At 46.9% G+C, this 27,474-nt stretch overlaps 1 protein-coding gene across 4 annotated transcripts in view; it reads right to left on the bottom strand.

The window, feature by feature from the left end:
• Positions 1–27,474, bottom strand: part of CLIP2 (CAP-Gly domain containing linker protein 2) — a 128,054-nt gene that overhangs the window by 72,274 nt on the left and 28,306 nt on the right. For all 4 annotated transcript variants that reach the window (XM_027861794.1, XM_027861797.1, XM_027861795.1 and 1 more), the window contains 2 exons: positions 24,441–24,666; positions 792–1,342 (listed from right to left, as the gene is read on the bottom strand). In XM_027861794.1, coding sequence (XP_027717595.1) covers positions 792–1,342; positions 24,441–24,555 — 666 coding nt within the window. In that variant the 5' untranslated portion in view covers positions 24,556–24,666. The remainder of the gene's footprint in view (positions 1–791; positions 1,343–24,440; positions 24,667–27,474) is intronic.

Below are 27,474 nucleotides of genomic sequence, written 5' to 3'. Positions count from 1 at the left end.
CATAGCGAGGGATCTGGCGTCATGGCTAGTCACCAGAATGACCTGCGGCTCACTCACTGGCCTGCAGCTCATCTTCTCAGAGTATCACCTGGGACACTGAGAGGGGAAGTGACTGGCCCACCCAGTAGGGGTCTAAGGCAGGATTTGAACCCAAGACCCCTGACTTCAAGATCTGTTCTATAGACAGTACCATGATGCCTTTCTGTGGGAGCTTTAATAAATGCTATTGAGTTGAATTGAACTGAAATAAAGCACAGCAGGCTTGAAACTTTAGAATCATAGACAAAACCAAAAGAGTCCTTAGAATTCACCTCGTCTAATCCCCTCTTTTACTGATGAGGAAAATAAGGCCCTAAGAAGTTCCATGAGGTCTTTCTCCGTGAGAAATGCAGTCAGAAAGGGACACCAGAGGTCATCAGAGTCAACCCCCTGATTTTACACGTTAGAAAACGGAGGCCCAGAGACGTCAAGAGAATTAGCCAAAGGTCACATAGGGAATAAACTCTTCTGTTAGACCATAAGCTCCTTTAGGATAGGGACTGTCTTTTGCCTCTTTTTGTATCCCCAGTACTTAGCACAGTGCTCTGGTACATAGTAGGTGCTAAATAAATGTCTATACATAGTAGGTGCTTAATAAATGTTGATTGATTGATTAAAGTGGCGGTCAGGATGTGAATGTACACATGCAAGCTCAGACACACACACACACACACACACACACACACACACACACACACACAGAGGCATAAGAAAGATAACAAAGGGGCCGGGCAGTCCCGTCACTCACTCACCAGGACACGATCTCCAAGCCGCAGATCCTTATCCCCCTTCTTGACGGAGCCACTGTCTGAGAGGTTGGAGCCAGACTCGTTGCCTGTCTTCATGGAGCTGTTGAGGACGCTCTCCCGAAGGGGGATGACCCGGGTGGACAGAGGGGGCGTAGCCGTTCCAGAATGCAGGGATAGATTCTGGGCGGTCAGTGACTCCACAGAGTGAGCGTCGCTCCCTGAGCCCTCTGCGGTCGGCTGCCGTGTCAGTTTGGAGGGTCGGGTGAAGATGCCCTGTAGCGGCTGGCACTCAAAGTAGCGGACACCACCCACGGAGCCATCATTCTTGCCCACAGGGTCATCCAGGACCACGCCAGCCCACTGGCCAGGCGCGAATTGCGTCTCTCCCAGATACTGGACGACTCCGGGCTTCACCCCGTTCACCCAGACCCGTTCGCCCACCACAAAGTCCCCGAGGAAGTCATCGCCGACCTCTGCCACCTTGGGGCACGGCTTCTCTGCGGGGGTGGTGGTGGCCGCCGTGGGTCCAGACGCCTGCTTGTGCAGAGGAGAGCCTGCACAGTAAGAGAGATACGGGCGTAATTAGGACAAGAGAGTAGACAGCGACAGAAGCATCTGATGGACTGCATCTGTGGGGATGGAGGCTTGGGCCCATGCCCAGGAATCATCGAATGTCAGAGCAAAGGGGGGGGCAAGACCCTAAAATACCACCTACGTCCAGCCCTCTCATTTTACAAATGAGGACACAGAGGCAGGCGGGACGAGGCTCCGAGGCGATGGATCTGGGTTGGAATCCAGGTTCTCTGACTTCCTTCTATGACATGACTACTGAGAGGATTACTGACCAGAGTTAGGGCCGTTCTTACTTGATTTTTCAAGGAATCTGGTACGGTTTATTCTGTAGACGTTCATTTACATACGTGTCACCTCTCCTTCTAGAACATAAACTCTTGAAGGACCATTTAATTTTTGTCTTGAATCCTCAGCATAGATCACAGTGCCCGGCACACAGTAGGCCTGTTAAATTATTGATTGGGACGCAGGCATGTGAAGACCTTCTTTGTTGGAAAAAACTTTCAGGTCAGTGTTTTGTTTAAGGCAGCAGGGCAGACGGGGGGAGGGCACTGGACTTGGGGTCAGGAAGACCAGTGGGTGATGGGATTGATTTTGTGCCAGAAGGGGCCTTGAAGGCCATCTCGTCATAGGATCGTAGACCTTAGGGGCTATCTCGTCCAACATCCCCAGGTCCAGAGAAATTAAGTGATTCACCCAACAGCATGGGGAGCAAATGGCAGAGGTGGGAATCAAACCCAGGTCTTCAGGTTCCAGGTTCAAATTCAGCCTCAGACACTTACTAGCTGTGTGACCCTGGGCAAGTCACTTAACCCCTATTGCCTCCCCCCCCCAAAAAAAAGAAAAGAAAAAGAAAAAAGAGGGAATGTGTTAGACCAGATGGTGTTAGGAGATGTTGGACCATGTGGCCTCTGAGGACCCTTTTAGCTTTAGCGCTGTGATCCTATGGAACCCCACGGTAATAATTAATTTGTTTTACGCCAAGGAGCAATCCAGCGGTTCCTGAGAGCCGCGTGCTTCTGTCCTCTGCTGCTTTAGGAAGTATCTATGAGACAAAAAGTTAGAAATCCAAACATAATCACTCTGAGCCCCCAGTTAGGAAAATTCCCAGCATTTAGGCAGAGGGTGGGCTCTCTGTCTTCATTAACCCAAACATCAATTTGTAGTTAAGCCCTGGCCTCTGTGACTGAGACAAAATTCGGGCAACCAGAAAGAGACTTTGGGTAAGAGATTACATCAGCAGAGGCTATTTAAGAACGAGTTGATTTTTTTTCTTGACACTTCCCTCAGTCCCTGAGGAGGTGGGCATACTAGTGGCATTGGCCTGAGTCTCCTGCTCCGAGATGCCACAGGGCCAATGGCCTCAGCCTGGGCCTACCTCCTTTCTCCTTTCCCCAACTTCCTCTGGGCTGCCATATCTTTCCAGTTCAGCTCTAGATGGGCAGCCAGACTGTCAGAATCTCTTCCTGGTTCTTGACTCAGCTCCTTAGGACTGTGAATGATAGCAGGCTTTCTTTGTGGCTGATTCTTATTGATTCAATAAAGACATCTTCCCACCCAATAAAGATGACTACTTTCAAGTAAAGCAGGAAAATCAAAAGTCATCAGACTTCTACCTACATACGCCTAACTGTGAAACCCTGAGTAAGTCACTAAACCTCCTTGGGCCTCAGTTTCCTCATCTGTAAAATAAGAGGCTTGGTCCGGATGGCCTCTGAGGTCCTTTATTTGATTCTATGATTCTACGGTCCTAAATCCAGGGCTCTTACTGAAGGGATACCCAGGATTTCATTCCAAAGCCTTCAGGAAGCAGACTTCATTTTCTTGCAAAGTAATGAGTTCTGAGCTTTTATTATCTCCTGCTTTTTTCCTTTACAGTCAGGACCCCCTCCTCCAACCTTCTACGCACACACTGTGACCCCTAGCTAGTCCAGGTAACCATCTCCAGTTCAGAAAAGGGCTGGATCTGCTGGGCCAGGGGCAGCAGGATTTCCTGTGCCCCACCTGGCATCTGGAATCCAGGGCAAAGGGAGCCTGAGCCTCAATCAAGGACATCTTGAGGCTGTTAATTCATTTGGAAAAAGCATGTTCCTCTGAGAGTCTGTTAGCAATCAGACTGAGATCAGGAAGCCTCTGGCTCCCAAGCCAGCACACAAAGCCTACCTCCTACCAGGGGAAGGCAAGGAGGGGATCTGTTAAACTCCTCTTTTTCTCCCCACCCGTCCTCAGAGCCTTCAGCCTGGGTCTTACCTCCCTCGAGTTCCATGAACTGAGAGCAGAGCAGAGCTGGGAGCCGGGACTCCTTCGTCCTTCCTATGCCCACACAGACCCACTGACTGGCTGCTAGGTCTTGTGGAGAGGAGGGAGGAGAATTGGGGGAGGGGGAAAGGGAGGGAGAGAGGGAGGGACTTAACCCTTCTGATTCCTCAGTCCTTAAATAAGGAATGTTCAGAGTTAGGAAGACCCTGAGTGGTCAAATTCAAACCGTTCATTTTAAAAGAGGAAACAAAAGCTCAGAGAGAGAAGAGACTAACCCAAGCTCCCGGAGGGAGCAAGTGGAAGGGGCTGAACTAGAACCCAAGGCTTTCTTGTCTTTCACTCAGGCTGGCCCTCTTTCCATTTCAGGGTTAACCGATCAGAACCTATATTAAAGAACTGGAAGGGGAGGGGAGTGACCACCAGGAGGGGTCCCAAGGTTGATGAGGAGAGGTAGGCGTCAGTAAGACCCTCAGTCTGGATTCCACAGGAGAGGGCAGCAGGGGTATGGGACACAGGGATGGCTGAAGCAACTGGACTGACACAGGAGAGGAAAAGCTGCCCAAGGGGGACAACCCAAGCACAGAGGAGAAGCAGTTTAGGAGGAAACAATCCAGAAGTCCACAATATGCCATGTGTGCGAGTATGCCCTGGAGAAGAGAATACCAGATCACAGGAGAAAGAAAGGCAGGGCAGAGGGACAGAGACAGAGGTGGAGGAAGGGTGGAAGCCAGACTGCTAGAAAGAGGGACTGAAGGAGAGAGTGAAAGGGAAAGAAGGCCAAGGTAGGAAGGGAGGGAGAACAGAAGGGGGAGGAGGAGGGAGACAGTGAGCCCTTCCAGACGCTTCTGGCAGCACATGGATTTAAAACCTCTCACATGTTTGCCAAGGTAGTAAAGGGCATGGAAGAGGGAGAGGGGTGTCCACAAGGAGACAGCAATTTCTTGCTAAGTAGTAATGGTTGGTAAAGGTTTAATTAATGACTGTTCTTTAGGATATGTATTTTTTTCAGAGGAAAAGTCATATCTCAACACAAAATAATCCAAAGGAATGGGTTGGTAATGGTGGAATTTCAGGCATGGTTTGGATTATATAGCCTCTGGAATCTCTTCTGACTCTGAGATTCTATCCTGCTAGATGTGGGATTTGAACCCAGACCTCCCTTGCCTCCAAAACCAGTGTTCTTAAAAAAAAGTTATTTTCTTTTCAGTTTCAAATCATCTCCCTCCCTTCACCCCCTCACCCACCACAACTCACGGCCTTAGTTCTGAAACAAGACAGAATTTCTGTCTTTAAGGATGGGAAAGGCTACTATGCAAATGATGCACTAGACTGGACCTAGTTTATAGCAGGTAGAAAGCAGCACCGCCCACCTCAGGGAGTCTAGGGGATGATGGTGTGGGCAGCAACAGAGACACACATAATCCAACCCAGATCCCTAGTGTCAAGCTGCTTCTCAGGCAGTTGGCCTGGCATGCCTTCCCTTGCTCAGCCAAGGCCCAGGCCTGGAGGCCAGACAGCAAACATCAAAAGTGTGCTCCACGCTGGCTGGCCAAGTCAGGGGAACCTGTTCTTCTAATGGCTTCTTTCAGATCCAGAAACCCAAGATGTACAATAAAGAAATGAGATATGGCCTGGCTGAGGGCCCAAAGGACGGGGCAGGCCAGGGCACCACAGCAGGCACCTTCCAGCAAGTCCAGAGAGAGCTTGGCCCAACCCAGTGGTGACCCCAGTCAACAGTGAGTGCCCGACTCACCCCAATGGCCCTGAAATCAACAGAAAGGAGCTTCAGGACAGGCTGAAGTCTAAGAACACACACACACACACACACACACACACACACACACACACAGCATTATCAGGAGAAATTCCATCTCCTGCCTCTTTGTCTTTGTATAAGCTGTTCCCCATGCCTGGAATGCCCTCCTTTCTCACTTCTGCCTCTTAGAATCCCTGGTTTCCTTCGAGGCCCAGTTCACAGAACATCTTTCCAGATCCTTTCTGATGTTAATAGCCTCTACCTCCTCCTCTAAACCTGTTTATTTGTCTGTCTACACAGCAAGGTGGTGCAGTGGATAGAGTGCCAGGCTTGAGTCAGGAAGACCTGGGTTCAAATCTACCCTCAGACACTTAGTAGCTGTGTGACCTTGGGCAAGTCACTTCATCCTGTTTGTCTCAATTTCCTCATCTGTCAAATGAACTAGAGAAGTAAATGACCAACCACTCCAGTATCTCTGCCAAGAAAACCCCAAATGGGGTCACGAAGGGTCAGACACGACTGAACAAGAATCCTGGACTTTGGGTTCTGCTTTCCCTCTGTTCTTTACTGTTTGTAGAGCTTTAACTTGGTTGTCTAAAATGTCTCGTAATTGCTCTGTGTTCTACTTTCTCTCTCTATTCTATATGGACTTTTCTGCGCACATGTTCCCAGAAGCCACTAAGACACAAATGACTTTCATTTTCGTTTGTATCTCTAGGGCCTGTGCCTTGGTAGGCACTTAATAAATGCTTCCTGATTGAATGAAAAGACCACCAGGAAGATTTAGAAGGGAAGGTTTAAGGCTGGAAGGGCTTAGAAGCCATCTTGTCCTACCCCTTCACTTTACAGATGAGGAAACTGAGGCCCAGGGTGGTTCAGTGACTTGCCCATCCAAGGTCAATAGCTAGTAAGGGTCAGAGGTGGAGCTTGAACCCAGGTCTTCCTGACCTCCGGTCTAACCCTCTGTCTCCAAGACCCCCTCCAAAGATCCTGCCGAGCATTGGCTCTGCTGGGTCTGTCTCTCCCCTTCCAGTTATTTTTACCCAAGGCTCTCTCTTGCCCTTCCTTCCTCTGCTCTCACAGGCGGCTCAGCTGAAAGTTAATGGGCACCTACCACCAGTGATCAGGGCCAGCGACTAAGTGCTCCAGCCTCCCCCTGCCCCCATAACTCTTGAGATGCTTGGCTTCTGCCAGACCAGGCTGACCCGGGCTGGTGGCCCAAGGAAGGGAGAAGCTAAGGCTTGTGCTCAGACCCTTGAGCAAACAGCTGCTGCCACCTTAATCCAGTCCCAGAGACCAGAAAATGCAGCATCTGGCTCCAAATGCCAGGAGCCAGGTGCCTGCCAGGTGTCCCGGAGCCAGCCAGGTAGCATGTCAGGAGAGCCCTCACCCACCCCGCCCCCACCCCTACCAGCGTGTCTCCAGTCGAGTTCCCTGCAGATCAGCCTCTCCAAAAAAGTCTCAGCTTGAAGAAAATAAAGCAGCCATTGACAGAGGAGCCTCCGACTGTAACTTTGGATCCTCACTGCTGATCTCTGGCCATCTCCCTGAGAGCCCCTAGAGCTGCCTAGCCCTTCTGTGGATAGCCTTTCCTCTTCCCAGGCCCTCATCCCAAATTCTGATCAAACATTGGTGGTGGATGGGCATCGCTAGAGCCCCACTCACTATTCAGGAACTCTCCAAAGTGCTAAAAACCTGTTTACCATCCTCCCTACTAAAATGTAAGCTCCCTGAGGCCAGGGACTGTCTTTGATTTTTAATTTTTTTTTTTAAGGCAATTGGGGTTAAGTGACTTGCCCAGGGTCACACAGCTAGTTGCTTTTTAATTTGTAATCCTAGCAGCTCAGCATACAGTAAGCATTTAATAAATGCCAACCCCCTCATTTTACAGATGAGGAAACTGGGGCAGACAGAAATTAAATGACTCACCCAGGGTCATACAGTTAGTAAGTATCTGAGGCAGGATTTGAACCCAGGTATTCCTGACTCTTGAGTCTTAACATATTGTCATTTGAGCCCCCCAACAACGCTGTGATTTAGGCAGATGATGTGTCATTGTCCCCATTTTAAAGAGGAAACAACTGAGGCAGACAAAAATTTAATAGGTATCTGAGGCAGGATTCGAACCCAGGTCTTCCTGACTTTTGAGTCTAGCATACTCTGTCATTTGAACCTCCTAATGACCCTGTGAGTTAGGCAGATGTACTATTATCCCCATTTTAAAGAGGAAGCAACTGAGGCTGAAAGAGATTAAGGTATTTGCCCAGAATTACACATTTGTAAAGACCTGGCACATAGTAGGCACTCTGTAAATGCTTATTCCCTTTCTGTCCCTTCCCTTCCATTTGATGTCATTAGTGGGATTGGAACCCTTTTCCTGACCCCCAAGTCTGGGAGTCTAGCCACTCCCTAGTCACCACCCTGCTTCTCAGGCCTCTGAGACCAGGACCAGCTATCTCCCATCCAGGGGTCACTTGCTGACCAGGCCAGGCCCCTTCCTGGGAGCCCCTGCATGCCACAGTCCTAAGCCTGAGGGACTGCCCCATCCGGTGGCATGACCTTTACAGCCCACTCCTAACTGTGAACCGTAACCTCTGGGCTTCAGGCATTAGGGAGCTGGCCCAACACAACAAGGAAGGGAAACCTCCTCCTGTCTTGGGAGAGGCCACAGGAAGGGGCCGTGGTCTCCTGAAGTTGGGGGCTACCTCTTCCTCTAACACACACTGGAGCAGGAAGAGAGCAGGTCAGAATTCTAAGCTGATAACAAGCCCTTCTGGGGGCAGGATTGCTGGGCTGGAAGAACCTCAGAAAAGACACCTTGTCCAGTCTTTGCCTTTTATTGGGGGGAAACTGAGACCCGGGGAGGTTTAGGCAACTTCTCCATGGTGACACAGCCTGATGCCAAATCTAGCTCTCTAACCACTACACCGCACTGTCTCCTCATCAGGTTTCCCTGGCCAGGATTGTGTGCTGAATCAGCATCATCAAAAGTTGTAATATCAGGAAAATCACTGCCTTCCCATGACGTCTGCTACATTATAATCAGTACCACCGAATGGCAGCACCACGGGGCAGTATGACGTGATGGGTGGAGGGCTACTCTGAAAGCCAGGAAGACCTGGGTTCAAATCCTATCTCTGATACATACTAGCTGTGTGACCTTGGACCGGTCTAGAGCACACCTCATGTGACTAAAAGTTGCAAAGAGACAAGAGGAAAGATAGAAAAAAAGAGGAAAGATACAAAGATACAAGATACCACTAAAAGTTGCCAAGATACAAGAGGAAAAAGTTGCCCGATCTGGGAGTTGCTATCATGACTATTCTATAGCAGGATAAAGATGCCTATTCTACCCTAGAATGTTAGGGCTGAGAGAGATCTCTGATCCAGCCTACCTCCCTGTTACAGAAGAGGAAACTGAGGCACACAGAGAGGAACTGACTCACCCAAGATCACACAACAAGCTAGTGGTAGAGCTAAGACAAATGTGGCCTTTTTTTTTTTTTAAAGTGAAAGCACCATTTTCTTTAAATCCAACAAGAGCCCACCCACCTGGCTGCCAGGTGAAGCTTCCCAGAGCTGAAATGTTTTCTCCACAACGGCCCCCTTTCTCTTTGCTGTGGGGCCCCCGAGCAGCTGGCGAGCAGCTCTCAGCTCCCACTGTGGAATTCTTTCTGGCAGCAATCTTCCCAGCTCCCCTCCTCCACCCCTAGCAGCAGCCCTCTGCTGACCACCCATGCCTGACACTTTCATTAGCTCGTCCTTTCTTTGAGAATCTAAGGCATTTGGGTCTCCATGATTGCCCTTACTGGGAAACAAGATCAATTCTAAGATCATAGATTTAGAGCTGGGAGGTACCTTAGAGACCATCTAATTGAACCCTCTCTTTACTGTGGATGAACCCAAGGCCCATAAGAATTAAGTTACTACACCAAATAACTAGTAAGCAGCAGAACTAGAGTATGGTAATGAGCCTCCCACCCACTAGGTATGCAAGGCTCCATCCCATGCTTTCCTCCATCCCACACATAACTTGGCACAGGGCTTAGGACAGAGCAGGTGATCAGAACCCGAAGGAGCACAGGGCATAGCATAATTATAATCAACCAATCTCAACCCTGGAGAATGGATGAAAACACCAACATTCCTTCTGTTACTGGAGAGGTGGGTGACTATGGGTGTGGAACACTGTATATACTATTAAACTTGGTTGATAAACTGTTTGGTTTTGCTGAAGCTTTTTTTTTTTTGGTCTTTGGTACAGTGGGGAGGAATATACTCAGAAAGGAATGTGCTATAGAAACAAATGGTATCAATTAAGATTTCTAAGAAAGGAAGCACACCCCTGAGTACTTGGAACAAAATTAAATTAAAAGTAAGTAACCTTCTAAGGCTGCTTCCAGCTCTGGATCTGAGTTCTGGTGGATTATTTTTTGGGGTTACTTTTCATTGAAAAGATTTGTTTTTGTTGACTGTTTCTGTTCAGATTTTTTTCTTTAAATCCACTGGATTTGGAGACTCTTCAAGATATGGAGTTATGAAGACCTGAGTTCAAATCTTGCCTCATACATTTATTGGGTCAATCACATAACTTCTCTGGTCCTCAGTTTCCCCATCTATGAAAAAAGGGGATGAGACTCTATGGTTTCCACAGTCCCAACTCTAAATCTATGATCCTATTCTAATATATAATTAATCTAAATAATATATATTATCTAATAACCTAATATAGTCTAATAACCAATAATCTTATATATAATATAATCTATAATTCTAATCTATGATTCAGATTCTAGTTTTCCTGCTTATCACCTGGATGACCTTGGACAGATCCTATCCCCTTTCTGGGCCTCAGTTTCCTCACCTAAAAACAAAGAGGTTGGACTGAGATGATCACTACAGTCCCTTCCATCTCTGGAAATTAATAATAATCTAAAAACTCTAGAAAAACTTTTTTTTCATTTACAGTTTCATTTTGGAAAGGATAAGCATAAGGCAAGAAATCCCCCACACACCTTGTTTTCGGTTTTGGTTTTTTTTTTTTTCCTCTGAGTTGGCTTCTGGGAAAATTACGGGTATTTTTTTTTTCAGCTCCATTTAGACCCAGTAACTAAGATGGGGGAACTCCTTTCCATCCTCCTACCCCTTAATCCCACTGTCACATACTGACCTTTAGATGGGGCCCAATCACATTCTAGGCATTTGTGCAAAGGGTCCACGCGCTGAATCACCAAGCTGCCCAGGAATAGAAAAGTGCCACCTACCTGCTGCTCCTGGGGAGAGCTCAGTCTTTGCTTCCTGCCCACACTCCCCAGCTCCCCCAGGGCCTATGAGTAAGCCTTCTGGGAAAAAAGTCATGACGTCAGAAAAAGCTCTCAGTATCATCAGCTCCATTCTAAGAGAACAACTCTGAAAGCTATTGCCTTATCTAGTCAGGAAGAGACCCTTCCAAAATTCCCTTCTTGGAGGCAAAATGAAAAAGCCCAAATAAATAAGAAATCTGAAATGTGTAAGCAATATCGTCAGCCTCCTGCATGACACCCAGGACCTGGCTTTGAGAAGCTAGGGTTTTCCATCTTTCTCACTGATTCACTCATCAATCAATCAATAAACATTTATTAAGTGCCTGTATATTTCCAGGTACCGGGCTAAGCATTGGGTATACAAAAAGAGGCAAAAGATAGACCTTGTACTTGAGGAGACTACTGGAGACTCAATCCAAATTTTGGCAATTTCACAGTTTTGCCCAGGGCCAGGTCCTACTCCAACCAGATCTCTTACAACAGATATTCTCAAAGTGTAGGGAAGTTGCGGCATACCCCTGCTAATGAACTCAACAATACTTACCATCTAATAGGGCACTAGGCCTAGAGCTGGAGGGGATCCCCGAGGACATCTAGTCCAACCTCTCATTTTACAGAGGAGGAAACTGAGGCCCAGGGAGTTTAATGATTTGCCCAAGGTCACAGAGGTAATAAGCATCCGGAATGTGAACTCAGGTCATCTAACTTCAGAGTCAGGGCTCTTTCCACTCCTACCAAAAAAACCACAAATGGCCCAACACCAAATAGAATTTAACTAACTAAGTGGCCACTTGCCATGTACCTCCGACTCGCCATCTTGAGGATCCTGTGTGACAGGAGAGGGAGGAGGGGGAGGGGCCCTGACTCATGCTGGCTGCTCTGGGTCTAAGAGGAAAGCTCCTCCTAGGGAAGAAGGGCCTGGATCTAGGGGAGAATGAACATGGGAAGCCAGGTGGGCTCAGGGTCTGGAGTCCCAAGTCCATTCAGTAGGGTGGAAGGGGAATGCTGAGGCTGAAGCAGAGACCTCAAGCTAGAGAAGTTGGAACAGAAATCAGGAAGCTCATTCCCAAGCATCATAACTGAAATAACACAGGAAGACACTTTCCCCTGCCCTCCCCTTGTTTGCAGGGTCAGGGTAGGGTGAGCCCATGGCCTGAAACTTTGCATATATTGCTGGACTTTTCAATATTTTGATTGATTCTATTGATTTGTCTTTTTTTCTTTTTTCTTTGTTATAAGGGAGGTAGGAAGGGAGGAAATAAGGAAGGGAGGAAGTGAGGAAGGGAGGAAAGAGAGGGAGGAAGGAAAGAGGGAAGGAAGGAGGGAAGGAGGGAGGGAGAAAAGAAAAGAAGGAAAGAAGACTGGAAGGAAGGAGAGAGGGAGGAAATGAGAATTTATATAACGTCTACTATGTGCCCAGCACTGTGCTAAACACTTTTCAAATACCATCTCGTTTGGGATGGAGGAGGGAAAGGGGTTTCACGGGAAAATTTAGTTGATGTAAAAACAAAAGAAGTTAATACATTTTTAAAAAAGAAATGCCTCTTGGGGTACTGATCTGGAAGCTTCGGCCTCTTTTAATGACAGTGCGAGTCGCTTGCTTTGCTCCAATAGGACGTGATGATGGACTGATGGGTGTGTAGTAGCTTCCCCTCCCCCCAGCCACACCAATGAGATCGTGCACTTAGATCTCATTGTCTGTGGCCAGCAGGGCCTTGTGGATGCACTTGGAAATGGAAGATTTCCCCTGGCCTCAGGAGACTAGGTTACTTCCAGTTTTGGCCTGGCCAGCTAGATGGCTTACACGGGACAAAATGCCAGACTCGGAGTCAGGAAGACATGGGCTCACAGCTTGCCTTGAACACTAGCTGGGCAATTCTGGGAAAGTAATTTTACCCCTTTCTGCCTTGGTTTCCTCATCTGCAAAATGGGGATGATCACAGAGTTGATGTGAAGAGAAAATAACATCAGATATAAACCTTAAGGCACTAAATGGGGGTTCCTAACCTTTTTTTTATGTCCTGGACCCCTCGTCAGTCTGGAAACTTATGGATCCCTTCTCAGAATGATGTTTTTAATGCATAAAATAACCTACATAGGCTTACAAAGGGAACCAATTTCACTGACATAAAGATGGAATGTTTTTCAAGTTCACAGATCCCCTGAAATCTGAATTCCAGGCTAAGCGCCCCCTCCCACCCCGTGCTATATAATTGTTGGTGATTATCATTAGATTGTTACCTCTAGGAGAGACCCAACTTCAGGCGGATCCCTGAGAAGTCACACAGCCTTCTGGCCTCCCATCAGAAGAGTTCACAGGGACACAGACTTAGAGCAACAGGTCTTAGGGACATCTGGTCCATGTTACAAAGAAGGAAACTGAGGACCAGAGGAGAAGGCTGCATGGCCTGAGGTTAGACAAGTAGTAAGTAGTAGTCTGGGTCTGACCCACATGCTCAGAGGCTTTCTACTGCACCACGCTACCTTAGATCACCCCACCTGGCCTTGGCCCCAGGCCAGACTAGGTACTAGGCACAGAAAGGCCTGGCCCTGGGGACCTCCCTGTCTAGGTGAGGAGACAAGGCCTTCCCTGGGGAAACAATGAAAGCCAGGGAAGGGAAAAAGACAAGAGATAGCTTTGATCACATGTTGCATTGTGACAAAGGAAGGTCACAGACATCAGTGTCAGCTGCAGTGACCTTGGCAGGTTTCGTGGAAGAAGGAGGACTCAGCTGAGTCTTGAAGGACCTCTGGGATTTAGAGAAAGGGGAGAGAAGGGAGGGCATTCCAGGCAGGGGACCCGCATGAGCAAAGGTATGGAAACTGGAAAAGAGCATGGCCGGTGTGAAGAACAGGTTATACAGCTTCACTGCAGCAGAGGGTAGGGAGAGGAATGTAGCAGAGAAGGGAGCTAGGTAGTGAACACCGGACTTAGAGTCGGGAAGATCTGAGTTCAAATCCTGCCTCAGAATCCTCCTGGCTAGGAAACCCTGGGCAAGTCATTTAACTTGCCTTAGTCTCATCATCTGTAAAATGGTATTAACAGAATAATAATAGTACCTCCCGGGGTTTTTGTGAGTAACAAATGAGGTAATACAGGTAAAACACTCTGTGAACCTTAAAGTGTCATGTAAATTATTATTATTGTTATTGTTATTGTTATTATTATTATATAAGGCTGGAAAGGCAGCTTGGGAGCCAGTTTTGGAGGGCTTCAAATGTGAGGCAGAGGAGTCAGGGCTTTCTTTCCTGAGCACTGCACGTTCCTGGGCAGGCAAAGGACAGAGCAGTAGCAAATCAGAAATCTTTCTGCTTTGCCCCCACCAGCCGCTCCCATTTGCCTCTAGCCCCAGTCTTCCCAGCTCCAGCCCCACCATCCTCCAGACTGGCCAGATCTGCAGCCACTCTAGGCCAAATGGTTATTCACCTCCTCCCATTCCCAGACTGACAGCTCCCTTTCCTCCCTCCTGCCCCTGAACCCAAGAAAGGGTCCCTTCTCTCCTACCTGCTCCCGGTCCAGATCAGAGACAAAGAGAAAGGGTCCCTGGTGGAGGCAAGGAAGCTCAGAGCTGGGGAGGCCCCGGATAGTCTCAGCTGTTCCTCCATCCATCTGTTTCATCCTCAGCTCATTTCAGCGAATCTGGGTCCCCAGGTAATCTTCTATCCCCCAGCTTTCCCCTTCCCCGGCTGCCCCCACCCCTAGATAATATGATCTCCAAGAACATGGGCCAGTTGTTTCAACAGCTGCTACGGTCAAGGTCTCTCTGGGAAAGCACCAGCCCTTGAGGAGTTCAACTTGACTTAGCTCTGTCGATCTTTGCAGAGGCTCCCCTGCCCTCCCCCTCCCCCAGGCTCCTATTAGCGAAGGCAGGCACAGTCCTACAATGGTCAGACCCACTGAGCAGCGAGGCCATAGCTGGGAAGACGAAACCCACCCAGCACTGTAGCAATCAATAACTGGTCGTTTGACCTCAAGTAATTTCACCTTCCCTGGGCCTCTGTTTCCTCCCCGGTAAAATCAGGCACTTGGATTGGAAGAACTCTAAGGTGCCCCCCAGCTCTGACAAACTCCATTCTAAGGCCCCTCCTAACTGACATTCTGCCATTCCTGTAGCTCAGTGCAATGAGAAAGGCATTGGATTGAGTCAGAGGACATGGGTTCAAATCCCACCTTTGGCAGATCATATCAACCTTGCTGGGCCTTGCTTTCCTCATCTGTAAAATGGGAGGGTTAAATAACCCTGAGATCCCTTTCAGCTCCAGAGTTATAATCCTATGATTATTATTAACAACGCACACTTCCATAGCAGTTAAGACTTACAAATTGCTTTTCTCCCGGCCCTTTCCTCCCTTTGTTCCATCCCCAGCATATTTCAGCAAGTCTATCGGGTAGATATCACAAGTGCTATTATCACCAATTTATAAATGAGGAAACTGAGGCTCAGAGAGGCTAACACCACAGAGCTAGTGTAAACCCAGCATCTGAACGCTTTCTCCGAGGCTAGCATTCTTTCCACCGTATTACCCTATCTCCCAGGAGTCTACATTCATAGGTTCTTTGATATTCTATAATACAACATTCACATCCCATGTTTAAGGCCTCTTCCCTTGTTCTGTGGCAACATTCTGCAGTCTTAGGTTGCTTCTGGTTCTGACGTTCAACGTTTCGACATTTTATGTCCCAAGATCCGTCCCCAAACCTGATGTTCTATATTCGAACATTCTATGTTCTAAAGTCCCCTCCAGCTGGCATTCTAGGGACCTATGATTCTGACTTTTCAAACCCCCAAAGCAAATTAACCACTTTGAGCTTCACCTCCTCAGTCCAGCCTTGAATGGCATCTAAGGGAAGGTAGCCTTGAATGGGGTCTAAGGCAAGACAAGAGTTAAAGTGTGGATGCTGGCCAAGGGAGAGGACAAGCAGGGAAGGGGGTCGTGAGGAGCCCATGGCTGTATAAACTGGCCCCTGGCTATTTGAATATTGGCCGCATCTTAAAAAAAAGAATCTGTAAGCACACTGAAGTGATGGACTCCTTCCCAGATGCTCCTGATCTCTGCCTAAGTAATTCAAGAGCGAGGAGGATTTATTGCAGGCATCAAGCTTAAACCCCAACATCAGCTGAACACAGGGAAGGGCTGAGGTTTAAAGGAAGGCGGGGAGTTGGGAACCTGACCCAGTGGATGGCTTTGTCTGCGAGCAGCTGTGGGGCTCCACGGTCCTTGGGGCTGCCAGACGGGATCAAGGAGGCGAACAGGAGAAATCCCAAGGGTCAGCAGGACAAGGAAGGACCTTGATCTTTTCCCTGACTAAGCTCAGCCCCAAGAGGCCTCCTAATCCTCCACTCTTAACCTTGTTCCTCCAAACATCGCATCCTCAAGGGGACAGTCCATGCTTAGGATGAGGGGAAGAAGATGGGCCGCATAGGGAAGGGGCCTAATGGTACTGTCGGGTGGCACTCGCTGGGCACGCTCCCAGGCTCTTCACTCCTTACTCAAGGTTACATTGACCTTCAGTCCAGGTCTCTGACTTGCAGCGTTCACTCAAGAAGGGGGTCCTGGCTCCCTGGAAATTGGGTGGAGATGCATTGAGGTCACAGATCTATGCTGTGGCTTGCTAGAGGGTCCTGTCCTAAGCAACACCAAGAAAGGTTTCTCAGAAACCCCAGAGCCCAGGCCAAATCAGCAAGGTCTGGATTCTCTGATATTCGAGGAGCTATTCCCAGGCAGAAGAAGGGAGAGGAGGCCTGGCAGAGAACAAGGAGGGAATCCCCCCAAATGGGCTGCTGTCTCTAAGCAGGGAAGGGCAGGAGACCCAGTTTGATGTTCCAGATTTAGAGACCCTTCCTATCCCTGAACATTCTTCTAAGAACAAACCAAGAGTTTCCAGCTAGCCCTCTGATCCTCAGTCTCTCCAAACACCTTGCTACCAGCCTCCATGAGAGAGCATTAATCGCTGAATCAATACCAGCCATCACCCCCTACCCCTTCCCCAAAGGGACACAGCCTACCTCAAGGCGTAACCAAAATCAAGCCCACCTGTGCCAGCTACCTATCAGGGATGCTCTGGGCACGACCTGAGTCCATCATCCATGCAGACAAAAAACCACGTTGGAGCCACAGGAAAAGGGCTTCCAGTATCCTCTCTCCCCACCACCCACATCAAGCTCCACGATGTTTCTTCCATTCTGGCTTCCCCCATAAAACCTCCAGCCTGACCGGCTCCTAGCATAGAAAGCAATGGAGATGAAAGGAGGTCTTACCCTTGAAAGAGCAGAGCCAGCTACCCATGGAGCATCCACTCGTCGTCACATCCCTCCTGAAGAGGCCCGGCCCGGAGCTCTCATCAACATGCCTCTTATGGAGGGATCGATAAAGCCGGGTTCTCAGTGGCGGCAGCAAAGAGCCATTAGAAGGCAACCCTGCTACTCTAGCCGTATAAAAGCTCCGCTTGGGTTTACTTGTCAAGATTTTTATTAAAAAGTTTAGGATGTGGTTCAGAGAGGGAGGCAGAGGGAAAGGAGTAGAAAACCTCAGAGTTTTAAAGTGTTTCTTGGCACTTGGGCCCATTCCCTACCATATGGTATAGAGGAAAATAATAATAGCTAGCATTTATATAGAACTTTAAGGTTTGCAAAGTGTTTTTACGAATATTATCTCATGGAGGAGAGGTGCTATTATTATCCCCATTTTATAGATGAGGAAAGCAAGGCAGGGAAAAGTGAAGCGCCTTGTTCAGAGTCACACAGCAGAGGCAGCATCTGAACTTAGGTCCTCTGACTCCAGGCCCAGGGCTCTATCCTCTGTACTAAGAGCGAGAACCTTTCTAGGTTCAGTAATTGATTCTATTCCCTGGGGATGCCATTGTGCTGCTGAGGATTAGAGGAAGGAGTGAGTAGGCCCAGCTGGGGAATTCCTAACACTCATCTGCAGGGCTGGGAGTCTCCCTGCCCTTTGCAAAGGCCTGGCTCCAAACTGGAGGGAGAGGGACAACATGTGAAGCCTTGGATGAAGAAGAAGAAGGAAGCCACATCTCAGCCTGAGCTCTCCGCTAAGTGAGCTGCGGAACTTCCAGCAAGCTGCATCATCATTGTCATCGGGAGAATTATTTTTATTCAATGGCTAAAAGCAGTCAATTTTAGCCAACTGTGAAATAGTCTGCAGAACACTGAACGAAAAGAACCATTTCTATCTGAACATCATCAAAAGAGGTGAGAACCAACCGTGTCGATTTCCCAAATTGTCAACTCCACTCCAACCAATTCAAGAAACATTTAATAAGCACCTACTATGTGTTAGGTACCATGTGAAGCAGCTAGGGTCGCAAATAAGTGTCCTTGCCTTCAAAGAGCTTACAATTTAATGGGTCATCAACCTCATCTTCCCTATACCCCTTCCACCAGGACCCTGGCTCTTCTGGTGAGCTGTCCAAACCTTATCAGCATCATGCCCCTCCCTTTCAAGCTCCCCTTTACATTGGAATGGAAGCTCTTCGAGGTCAGGGACTGTCGTGATTTCTTGTCTTTTCATGCCCAATCCTTAGCACAGTCTTTGGGACTTTATAAGTATTTAATAAATGCTTTGTCATTCATTCATTGGGGGCAGCTAGTTGATGCAGTGGATAGAATCCAGGACCTGGAATCAGGAAGATCTGAGTTCAAATCTGGCCTCAGACATTTATTAGCTATGTGACCTTGGGCAAGTCACTTAACCTCTGTTGATCTGTTTCCTTCTCTGTAAAATAGGGCAATTAATAGCACCTACCCCCAAGGTGGTTATGAGAATAAAGTGAGATAATATTGGTAAAGAGTCTTGCAAACCTTAAAATGCTATATAAACACTAGCTATTATTGATATTTTAGTAATTTATAATAATAAAGAATACAGTCACTCTCATTTATAGAACATTTTACAATTTACAAGGCACTTTCCTCACAAGCCCAGGGAGGTAGGGAGTGTTTTTTTCCTTTGGTCCTCGTTCCCTAGAGCACAGTTCTTTGCATAGAGTGGGTACTTAATAAATACTTATCAGATTACAAGCCTTACATCTCCATTTTTTTTTCAGATGAGGAAGAGGAGGCCCAGAGAGATGAAGTAACTTGCCCAGGGTCATTCAACTAATGAGGAGCTAGATCTGAGTCCCAAATCTAAGCTCAGTATTCTTTTTAATAGTCATACTTTTTGGATCTCTGTTCTATTATCTGTCAAATGGGTATGCAGCCTAACCTCTCTCTCAGGAAGTGGTGAGAATGGAATGGGATAATATGTAAAGGACACGTTGTAGGGGGAGAGATATGTGGCACCCATGAAAGAACTGAAGTCAGAATACCTGGGTTCATTCTGGAGAACATTTTGGAATTAAGTCCAAAGGACGATTAAACTGTGCATGCTCTTTGACCCAGCAAAACCTCTACTAAGGCTGTATCCCAAGGAGAACAAAGAAAAGGGAAAATGAGCTATATGTACAGAAGTGTTTATGACAGCTCTTTATGTGATGGCAAAGAACTGGAAATTGAGGGGATGCCCATCAATTAGGGAATGGCTGAACAAGTTGTGTTATATGAATGTAATGGAATACTATTGTACTATAAGAAAGATGAGCGGGATGCTCTCATAAAAACCTGGAAAGACTAACATGAACTGATGCAAAGTGAAGTGAGCGGAACCAGGAGAACATTGTATACAGTGACAGCAACATTGTATCATAATCAACTATGACAGACTTAACTCTTCTCAGCAATGCAATGATCCAAGAAATTCCAAAGGACTCATGATGAGAAATGTTATCCACTTCTAAAGAAAGAATTGATGGAGTCTGAATGCAGATCCACATATACTTATTTTTACTGTCCCTATTTTTCTTTTTTTCTTTGTTTTCTTTTGCAACATGACTAATACAGAAATATGTTTTGCATGATGTCACATGTGTGACCAATATCAAATCGCTTGCCTTCTCAAGGAGGGGGGAGGGGGAGCATTTGGAACTAAAAATGTTTAAAAATGAATATTAAAACTTTTCCTGCAATTGGGAAATATTTAACAAAATAAATGAAAATATGTTTAAAAAAAGAAGATGAAAAAAACTTGGGTTCAAATCCCAGTTCTTTTATTTTCTAGCTGTGTGATCACAGGCCAGTCACTTAATATCTCTGGGCTTCAATTTCCTCATCTGTAAAATGGGAATGATAACTTTGCAGTGCCACCTCAGGACTTTTATGAGGAAAGTGATTTATAAACAAATGCTTAATATGGTGAATTTTTAGATAACACTCTGTTAATAACACTTCATTATATTATCAATTGGAATTGGGACTTCACTGATGTTGGAAGCTCCCAGATGAGGAAATTCCTTCCACCAATGCACCTTGTCTTTGTAGCTTTTATTTAGAAAGACTTGCCCTTGGAGATGTAGCTAATGTGGGCTAGAAACAGGATTTAAACCTAGAGTTTTCTGGCTCCCAGACCTACTTTCCATCTACTCTACCAAATGCCTCTCTACTCTTGGGGATCTCATTAACTATATTGACTTCAACTCTCTTCTCAATTAAATATATAATAACAGTACATGGGAAAGGGCTTTGAAAAAGATGCAAAGTGTTATTAGTACTGCTTGAGACTGAAGTCCAATTTAGGACTCCGTAGTCCTGGATTTGGGATCAGAAGGAAGGAAACAAGTATTTATTAAGCACCTACTATGTGCCAGCCACTATGCTAAGTGTTTTACAAATATCATCTAATTAGATCCTCACAACATGTAGGAGGCAGATGCTATTATTATCCCCATTTTATAGTTGAGGAAACAGACAGACAGAAGTGAAGTGATTTGCCCAGGGTCACACAGCTAATAAGTATCTGAGGCTGCATTTGAACTCAGCTCTTGCCTATACCATCTAGCTGCCAGTCAGAGGATCTGGGTTCAGATCTCACCTCTGATGATTATTCCCCATGATCTCCTGTGTAAAACAAGAGGATTGAGCTGGATGGCCTCTCGAAGTATGACTTTATGAGCCTCCTTTGTAGTTCCTCACTTGGTCTATGGAAGAGGTGGAGAACCTGCAGACTCGAGGCCACATGTGGCCCTCTAGGTCCTCAAGTGTGGCCCTTTGGCTGAATCCACACTTCACAGAACAAAGCCTTCTAGAGCTATCATTTTTAAGCTCCTAGATCCCTGCCTCATTTGCTCAGCAAAATAATTGTGCAATGCTAATTGGTGTCAATCAACAAGTCTTTGTTACATCATGGAGAGGTAGCGCAGTTGAGTGCAAAAAGTTCTAGATTGGGAGTCTGTGGACCTGAGTTCAAATCCCAGCCCTGACAATTACTGTCTGTCATTTAATCTCTTTCTGGGACTCAGTTTCCTCACCTGTAAAATGAAATGAGGTGGTCAGAGTAGATGACTTCTGAGGTCCCTTCTGGCTCTGAGTTTATGATCCTACTGTGTACTCATCCTTGTGGTGGACCCAATGAAACATAAGACACCTCCCTGAACTCTCTGTTCTTTTGCCAAATGATGATAATGGGTATTTCTCCAAGGCTCCATTCTGGGCTTCCCACATTCTCTCTCATTAGTAAGCTCATTCAGTCCTGGGGCTTGAACTCTTTTCTTTCCCCAGATGGCTCCCAGATCTCCCACCAATCCCAACACTCACACCCACATCTCTAGCCACCTCCAGTGGGTCTCCTCCCCCTGAGCATCCATCCCTTCAACACGCCCACAATTGGGCCTGGTCTCTCTCCCCCCAAATCTGTTCTTCCCTCTGACATCACTGTTTCTATCCATGGCCTCCATATTCTTCCAGTCCCCCTTATTGCAATCCTTGCTACCATCTTTGACTCACTCTGGAGAGGACTGGACCAGAGATTCCATCAGGGTAGAGAATTTCCTATGAGAAACTCCTTCTACCAGAGCTGATTAGCACCTGTCCTTCAACTTATAACCTCAGAGAATTACATAAGGGCAATGAGATGCATGTGACTTGTCCAGGATCACACAGCCAGTAGGTGTCAGAGGCAGGTCTTCCCAACTCCAGAGCCATGTTCCACAATCCCCCAGCTACCTCCCTCTCTGCATTTGGTCCATCACACACCATACCTCTGTATAAGACCATAGCTCTATCACTGGAGGAGATGCCAAAGCCCAAGCATCCCCTTTTACAGATGAGGAAACTGGGGCCCAGAGATGTAAAGAGACTTACTTGAGGTCACACAGACAGAATTTGATCCTGAAGTCCTCTGACTCCAAAACCGGTGCCTGTGCTTCTGTCTCATGCTCATGTCTCATTTTCAGTTAGTTCTCAAGTCCCATCAAACCTACTTCCCCCATATCTCTTGCCTCTCTGTTCTCAAGGTGTTTTTCACTATAAAAGCCTCCAAGCATGAGATGTCCTACCTCTCTCTGCTCCATTCCTTTCTCCAATCCGTCCTTCATACAACTTACCTTTCTTATTCGTAGGCTGGTTAGGGCACTCGTCTGCTCAAAACTCTGCAATAGCTCCATATTGCCTCTTGCATAAAGCTCAGACTTCTGTGGCTGGCCTTCTAAGCCCTCCACAATCTGGCACAATCCTCCCTTTACTACCCAATACTCATGCATACTACAATCTGGCCCAAATGGCCTTCCTGCCTTCCCTCATGCTCTTCCCTTGACCCAGAACATCCTCCTTCATCTCTGAATTTCTACCTATTCAATTCAACAAGCATTTAATAAATTCTCAATAAATTGAGCCAATAAAACAACTCAACGATTTACTCCCCTCTCTTGGGAGCTTTTGCTGACCTCACTCCCACCCAGTTGGTGATTGACTGCTCAGTCAAGCATCTGGTTGGGACGTGTCAGGCCCAGTGCTAGATGCTGGAGGTACAGACGGATTCGAAATAGTCCCTGCCCTCATGGACTTTGCCCTCTATTATGGGAGGTAACATGTCCAAGCAGAAGTAGATATGAAGTCTATACAAGACATTAGGGGGCAGGGTGGAAGACAGTAGAGCCTGAGAAACCCCAGAGCGGGGATGTCTTTCATCTGGAGCCCATGTCAAAGGAGGCAGGAGAGAGAAAGGAAGAGGGAAAGGGGTAGACGGAAGGAAATAGGAGAGGGGAAGGGAGGCAGAAGCCATCTGCCTTCCCTGCTCTTCCCCTGAAGGGTTCACCTGCTGCCTCAGTTTCGGGGAGGGTCAATGCTGCTGTCACATGAGCCGGGGGATCACAAAAGGTTTTTTTTTCTTTTTCTTTTAAATTCCCTGGGGTCCTGGGGCCTAACCAGCTGTTCTCTCCCTCCCCTCCAGCCCAGCCCAGAGTGTTACTGACTCCTCAAATTTGTAAAGGGAGAGATCCCCCCAAATGAGGAGCAAAATCAAATAAAGGATTTGATCTCTCCCTGCTTCAGCGTCCCCAAGGCGGCAGATGGCTGCCGTGGACCTGGCAGGGCCACACCGGTGTCTCCTGCCACCCACTTGCCAGGCCAACGCCCCAGGGGGAGTGTTTGAGAAGGGGCGTTGGCAGCATCAGGCCTCTGGTCTCTTCTGCCCAAGAGTCTGGGGGCAGGAACTAAGGAGACAGCCCAGGGCATTCTGGAGTCTGTTCTGACCGAGAAGCCACCACCAAGCCTTCCTTCCTCTTTGGAGGTCATCCAGGGGCCATAGCCATGATCCCCAGATGCCATCTTGTCCAGCTCCTCATTTTACAGATGAGGAAACTGAGGCCCACCCAGAGAAATGACCAAACCAGCATCGCTATGGCCAAGTCAGCCTGCTCCTAGTTAGCAAAGCGCTGCGTCTGTTTCCCACCTCCACGCATCATGCTCATCAGGAGTTCTACTTTTCAGCCAAACTGGTCTATTCACTGTTTCCCATACGCAACATTTGATCTCCCACCTATGTGCGTTTGTCCACTCTTGTCCTTCCTAACCTCCATCTCTGAGAATCTCTAGATGATTTTCAAATCCCACAGGGCTTATCGTAAGGCTCAAATGAGACAAGATTTCTAAAAGACTGCAAACCTTAAAACACTACATAAATGCTATTATTATTATTATTTAATTAAATATAATAATGATCATCAGAGGAATGAAACCATCGCAGCCAAAAGGATAGAAAATAGGTGTGAGGAGGAGCACGAGGTGCTGAAAAGAAGGTTGCATGGACCTGAGATCTAGTTCAGACTTTGCCCAGAGGGAGACAGATCACATCCGTCACACTCAATTGACTCATTTCCCTTCTCTGTAAAATGAGGAAAGCAGTGTGGTATGCTAGCTAGGATACTGTACTGAAGGGTTGGGAGGGCTTGGATTCAAAACCCACCACAGGTACTTATTAACCAGGTGACCCTGGTGACCTTTCTGGGCCTCAGTTTCTTCACCTGTAAAATGAGGGGGCTGGACACGATGGCCTGCTAGGTCCACTCCAGCTAACATTCTATTGGATGCAAAGTCAGAATATTGGACAAGAGGAAGTTAAGGGATAATTTGGTCACCTTTAAGCCTACAAAGAAAATGCATACATAAAAACAAGAAGAAATAAGGTTATATTGAAGCAGGAGGAACTTTGGTTTGCTGTGGCGAACTTTCGATGCTCTGATGCTGCCAGAAATTATCTCTGTGTGTTACATAACTTTTTCTAAAGGCACAAAACTGGGATGAACACCCTCTCCTGGGCCCTTCTCGCACCACGTCCTGGGATTTTCCATCTCACTGTTCCATCGCCTGCCAGTCTTCTTTTTGCCAAAATCCCCAAAGCAGGTTCTCAGCCAGTGGTTGGATTTTCTCTTACCTTCCTTAGAGCCGGTAGTGGCCACAGCCGAGGATGACCCAGAAGAGGTTCGGCCCACAGGGCTGGAGTGCTTTCCTCCCCGGTTGGGGATCTTCAGCCCACTGGGCTTCAGCATGGTTGTGTAGTACAGAGAGCAGGCTGGTACCTGGCCTTCTGTTGGATGGTGTGACCCACGTCACCTTGTCAGGCTGTTGGATGGAGCATCCTCTTTCCCATCCTCACCTGCCTGATGAGAAGATAGAAGGAGAGAGAGACAGAGGTTATGGAGAGAATGATGGTCTGATCTGCCAACCAAAGGCTGGCTAGTTTTATAAGGGGATAGCAGATAACAATTCCTATAAATATCTGGTATTATATAGTTTGTTGTGACTTACAGAAACAGCAGGAAAGAATAATTGGCAAATTCTAGGAATCAGGTTGTATACCCCCATCTCTTGTGAAAAGAATCTTGTGCAGCTTCAATGAGACCCTATGTAACTTAATTACATTTTGGCAATCCAAAAACATTGTCCTTTACTGAAGGATTTTTATGTTGTTTCTGTTGCTTATTTTTTTTTTAATTTTGGAGGCAGTGGGAGTTAAGTGACTTGCCCAGGGTCACACAGCTAGCTAGTGAGTGTCTGAGGCCAGATTTGAACTCAGGTCTTCCTAACTCCAGAGCCAGTGCTCTACCCATTGTGCAACCTAACTGACCCCCGAAGGATTTTTTAAACTGAGTCTTTTTTTTTCTGTTGAGGCAATTGGGGTTAAGTGACTTGACCAGAGTCACACAGTGAAGGATTTTTTAAAAGGAAAGATCAGTTAACAGGTGATCAGGTTCAAAAAGAGGAATCTAAATTGCACCCCAAGTTAATGAAGTTGCTAATTGTTATTTCCTGGTCATAGACTCTGTCTCTTCCTTCAAGATGCAATGCAAGCACCATTTTCTACTCAAAGCCCCTTTGGATTCCCCCAACTGATGGTGCCCTCCCTCCCTAACTACCCTGGATTTATTTCATCTTTTATTCTGTATATATCTGTACAGCCAGCACGGCCTAGTGTGGAGGGGGCTTGTCTCAGAGCCAGGAAATCTCAGGCCCGAGCCTGGCCTCTGACATTTCCTGGCAGTTTGACCTTGGCCAAGTCTCATACCCTCTTAGCGTTACAGTCAACTCTGTAAGACTGTAAGTGGCAAAGCAGGTGCCAACCTGCATCGGTAGAGGAATTTTGCTCATGTACGACTTCATGGCACCAGTGAAATTCCATATCCAGTCCTTCTCCCTATCCCAGATTTATCCCATATATGCTTATCTTTCCCTATTTATAAAATCAAGTTCACTTAAAAAATATCAGCTGAAAAAGCACACTTCCATATACAGAACAGAACAGAAAGAAAAGGTTGTACATGAAACAGAGAATCTCTCTTACATGAAGGTCACTTCTTTTTAAGTGTATGTTAAATTCGAGTCACTTTCAAAGCTATCCTATTTGTCTGTCCTTCTTTCTGTATATACACACACACACACACACACATACACACACATATATACACATACATGAGGCACTATACACAATTTTAGTCTAATACAGACTCTACTTGGAACATGTGAGCGGCTCTGAGTATCATATGGGAGGCCAGAGTGAGGAACCATCATTGCCAAGATGAAAACAACAGTTAATATGAGATGGCAGAAGCAGGATCCGTGAAGATCTTGACAGAGATCTCGACAAAGTGTTGGGATGACATTTAATAACAAGACATTTAATCAGGATAAATGTGATATCTTACTCTTGGCTTAAATGTATGATATGGGGGAGGTGCAACTAGACAGCCACTTGTCTGAAAGGGGGTTGGAGAGGCTTCCTGGAATTAACAGTGGGGTGTGACAGGCTCCCAAAGCTCATTTGACCTTGGGCTGCCCCAAGAGGCACAGTGACCAGATCCAGGGAGAAGAAAGAGCCTCTGCCCTGGTCAGGCCACAGCTGGAGTGCTGGGTTCCACTGTGAGCATCATCATTTAGGAAGGATGCTGATAAGTGGGAGAAGGTCCAGAGAAGGGTGACCAGGACAGTGTTGGGCCTCAAGATCTTGCCATATAAGGATTGGATGAAAGAAATGAGGGATGTTTAGCCTGGAGAAAAACAGCCTTGGTCAGGGAGACAGAATAGCTGTCTCTGAAAGGTTGTCATGGGTGTAGAAGTGGGAAATTGTTGTGTTCTATTTGACCCCAGTGGGGCAGAGCTGGGAACACTGGAGGGGAATGCTTCAGGGGCAGATTTCTGCTCCATTTAAGGAGAAACTTTCTAACAGCTGGAAGGGTCCACAAGTAAAACAATGAGTGGGCTATCTCAGGAAGTACTGGGCTGTCTCAGAAGGAAGTGGGCTATATCAGGAAGTAGGTTCCCCCTCCCTGGATGCTGAATGACCATCCACTGGGTGTGTGGTAGGCAAGACTCTTAGACAGGCACGGGTTGGGCTAGATGTCTTCTGAGCACCTTCTCAATTCTGAGATTCTATAATTCATTTCAAGAAGTAGAGGGTGGGAAGGAGGAGTCAGAGAATGTATACTGGTAGTGGTAGCATCTCCCCTGGGTCTCAAAGGATGGAAGGATCCTTTGAACAGACAGCATGGCCTGATGAATAGGGAGCTAGCTTTGGAAGGAAGGAAGGCACAGTAGTTAGAGAAAATTGCTTAAGAAAGGTTGGAGACCAGAAACTAATGGACATGTATGTGTAAGGAAAAATAGCTCAGTATAACAGGACAATAGTGTGTGGGGAAAGAGGGCAAAAATGTAGGGGAGTCTTGAATGCCAAACCAAGGATTTTGAACATTATTCAACAGGCATAGGGCAGCTGAGTGGTGCAGTGGATAGAACATTGGCCCTGGAGTCAGGAGAATCTGATTTCAAATCCAGCCTCACACACATGTACACGTACTAACTGTGTGACCCTGGGCAAGTCACTTAACCCAAATTGCCTTTAAAAAATAAATAGGCATTAGGGAGTCACTGAGGGGTTTTGACAGGATCAGGCAATGTGGTGTAGACAGGATACT

Source organism: Vombatus ursinus, unplaced genomic scaffold (genome assembly GCF_900497805.2).
Source record: "Vombatus ursinus unplaced genomic scaffold, bare-nosed wombat genome assembly UNPS02014768.1, whole genome shotgun sequence".
In the NCBI taxonomy this organism is placed as follows: domain Eukaryota; kingdom Metazoa; phylum Chordata; class Mammalia; order Diprotodontia; family Vombatidae; genus Vombatus; species Vombatus ursinus.
This window is presented reverse-complemented; position numbering and strand designations above follow the sequence as displayed.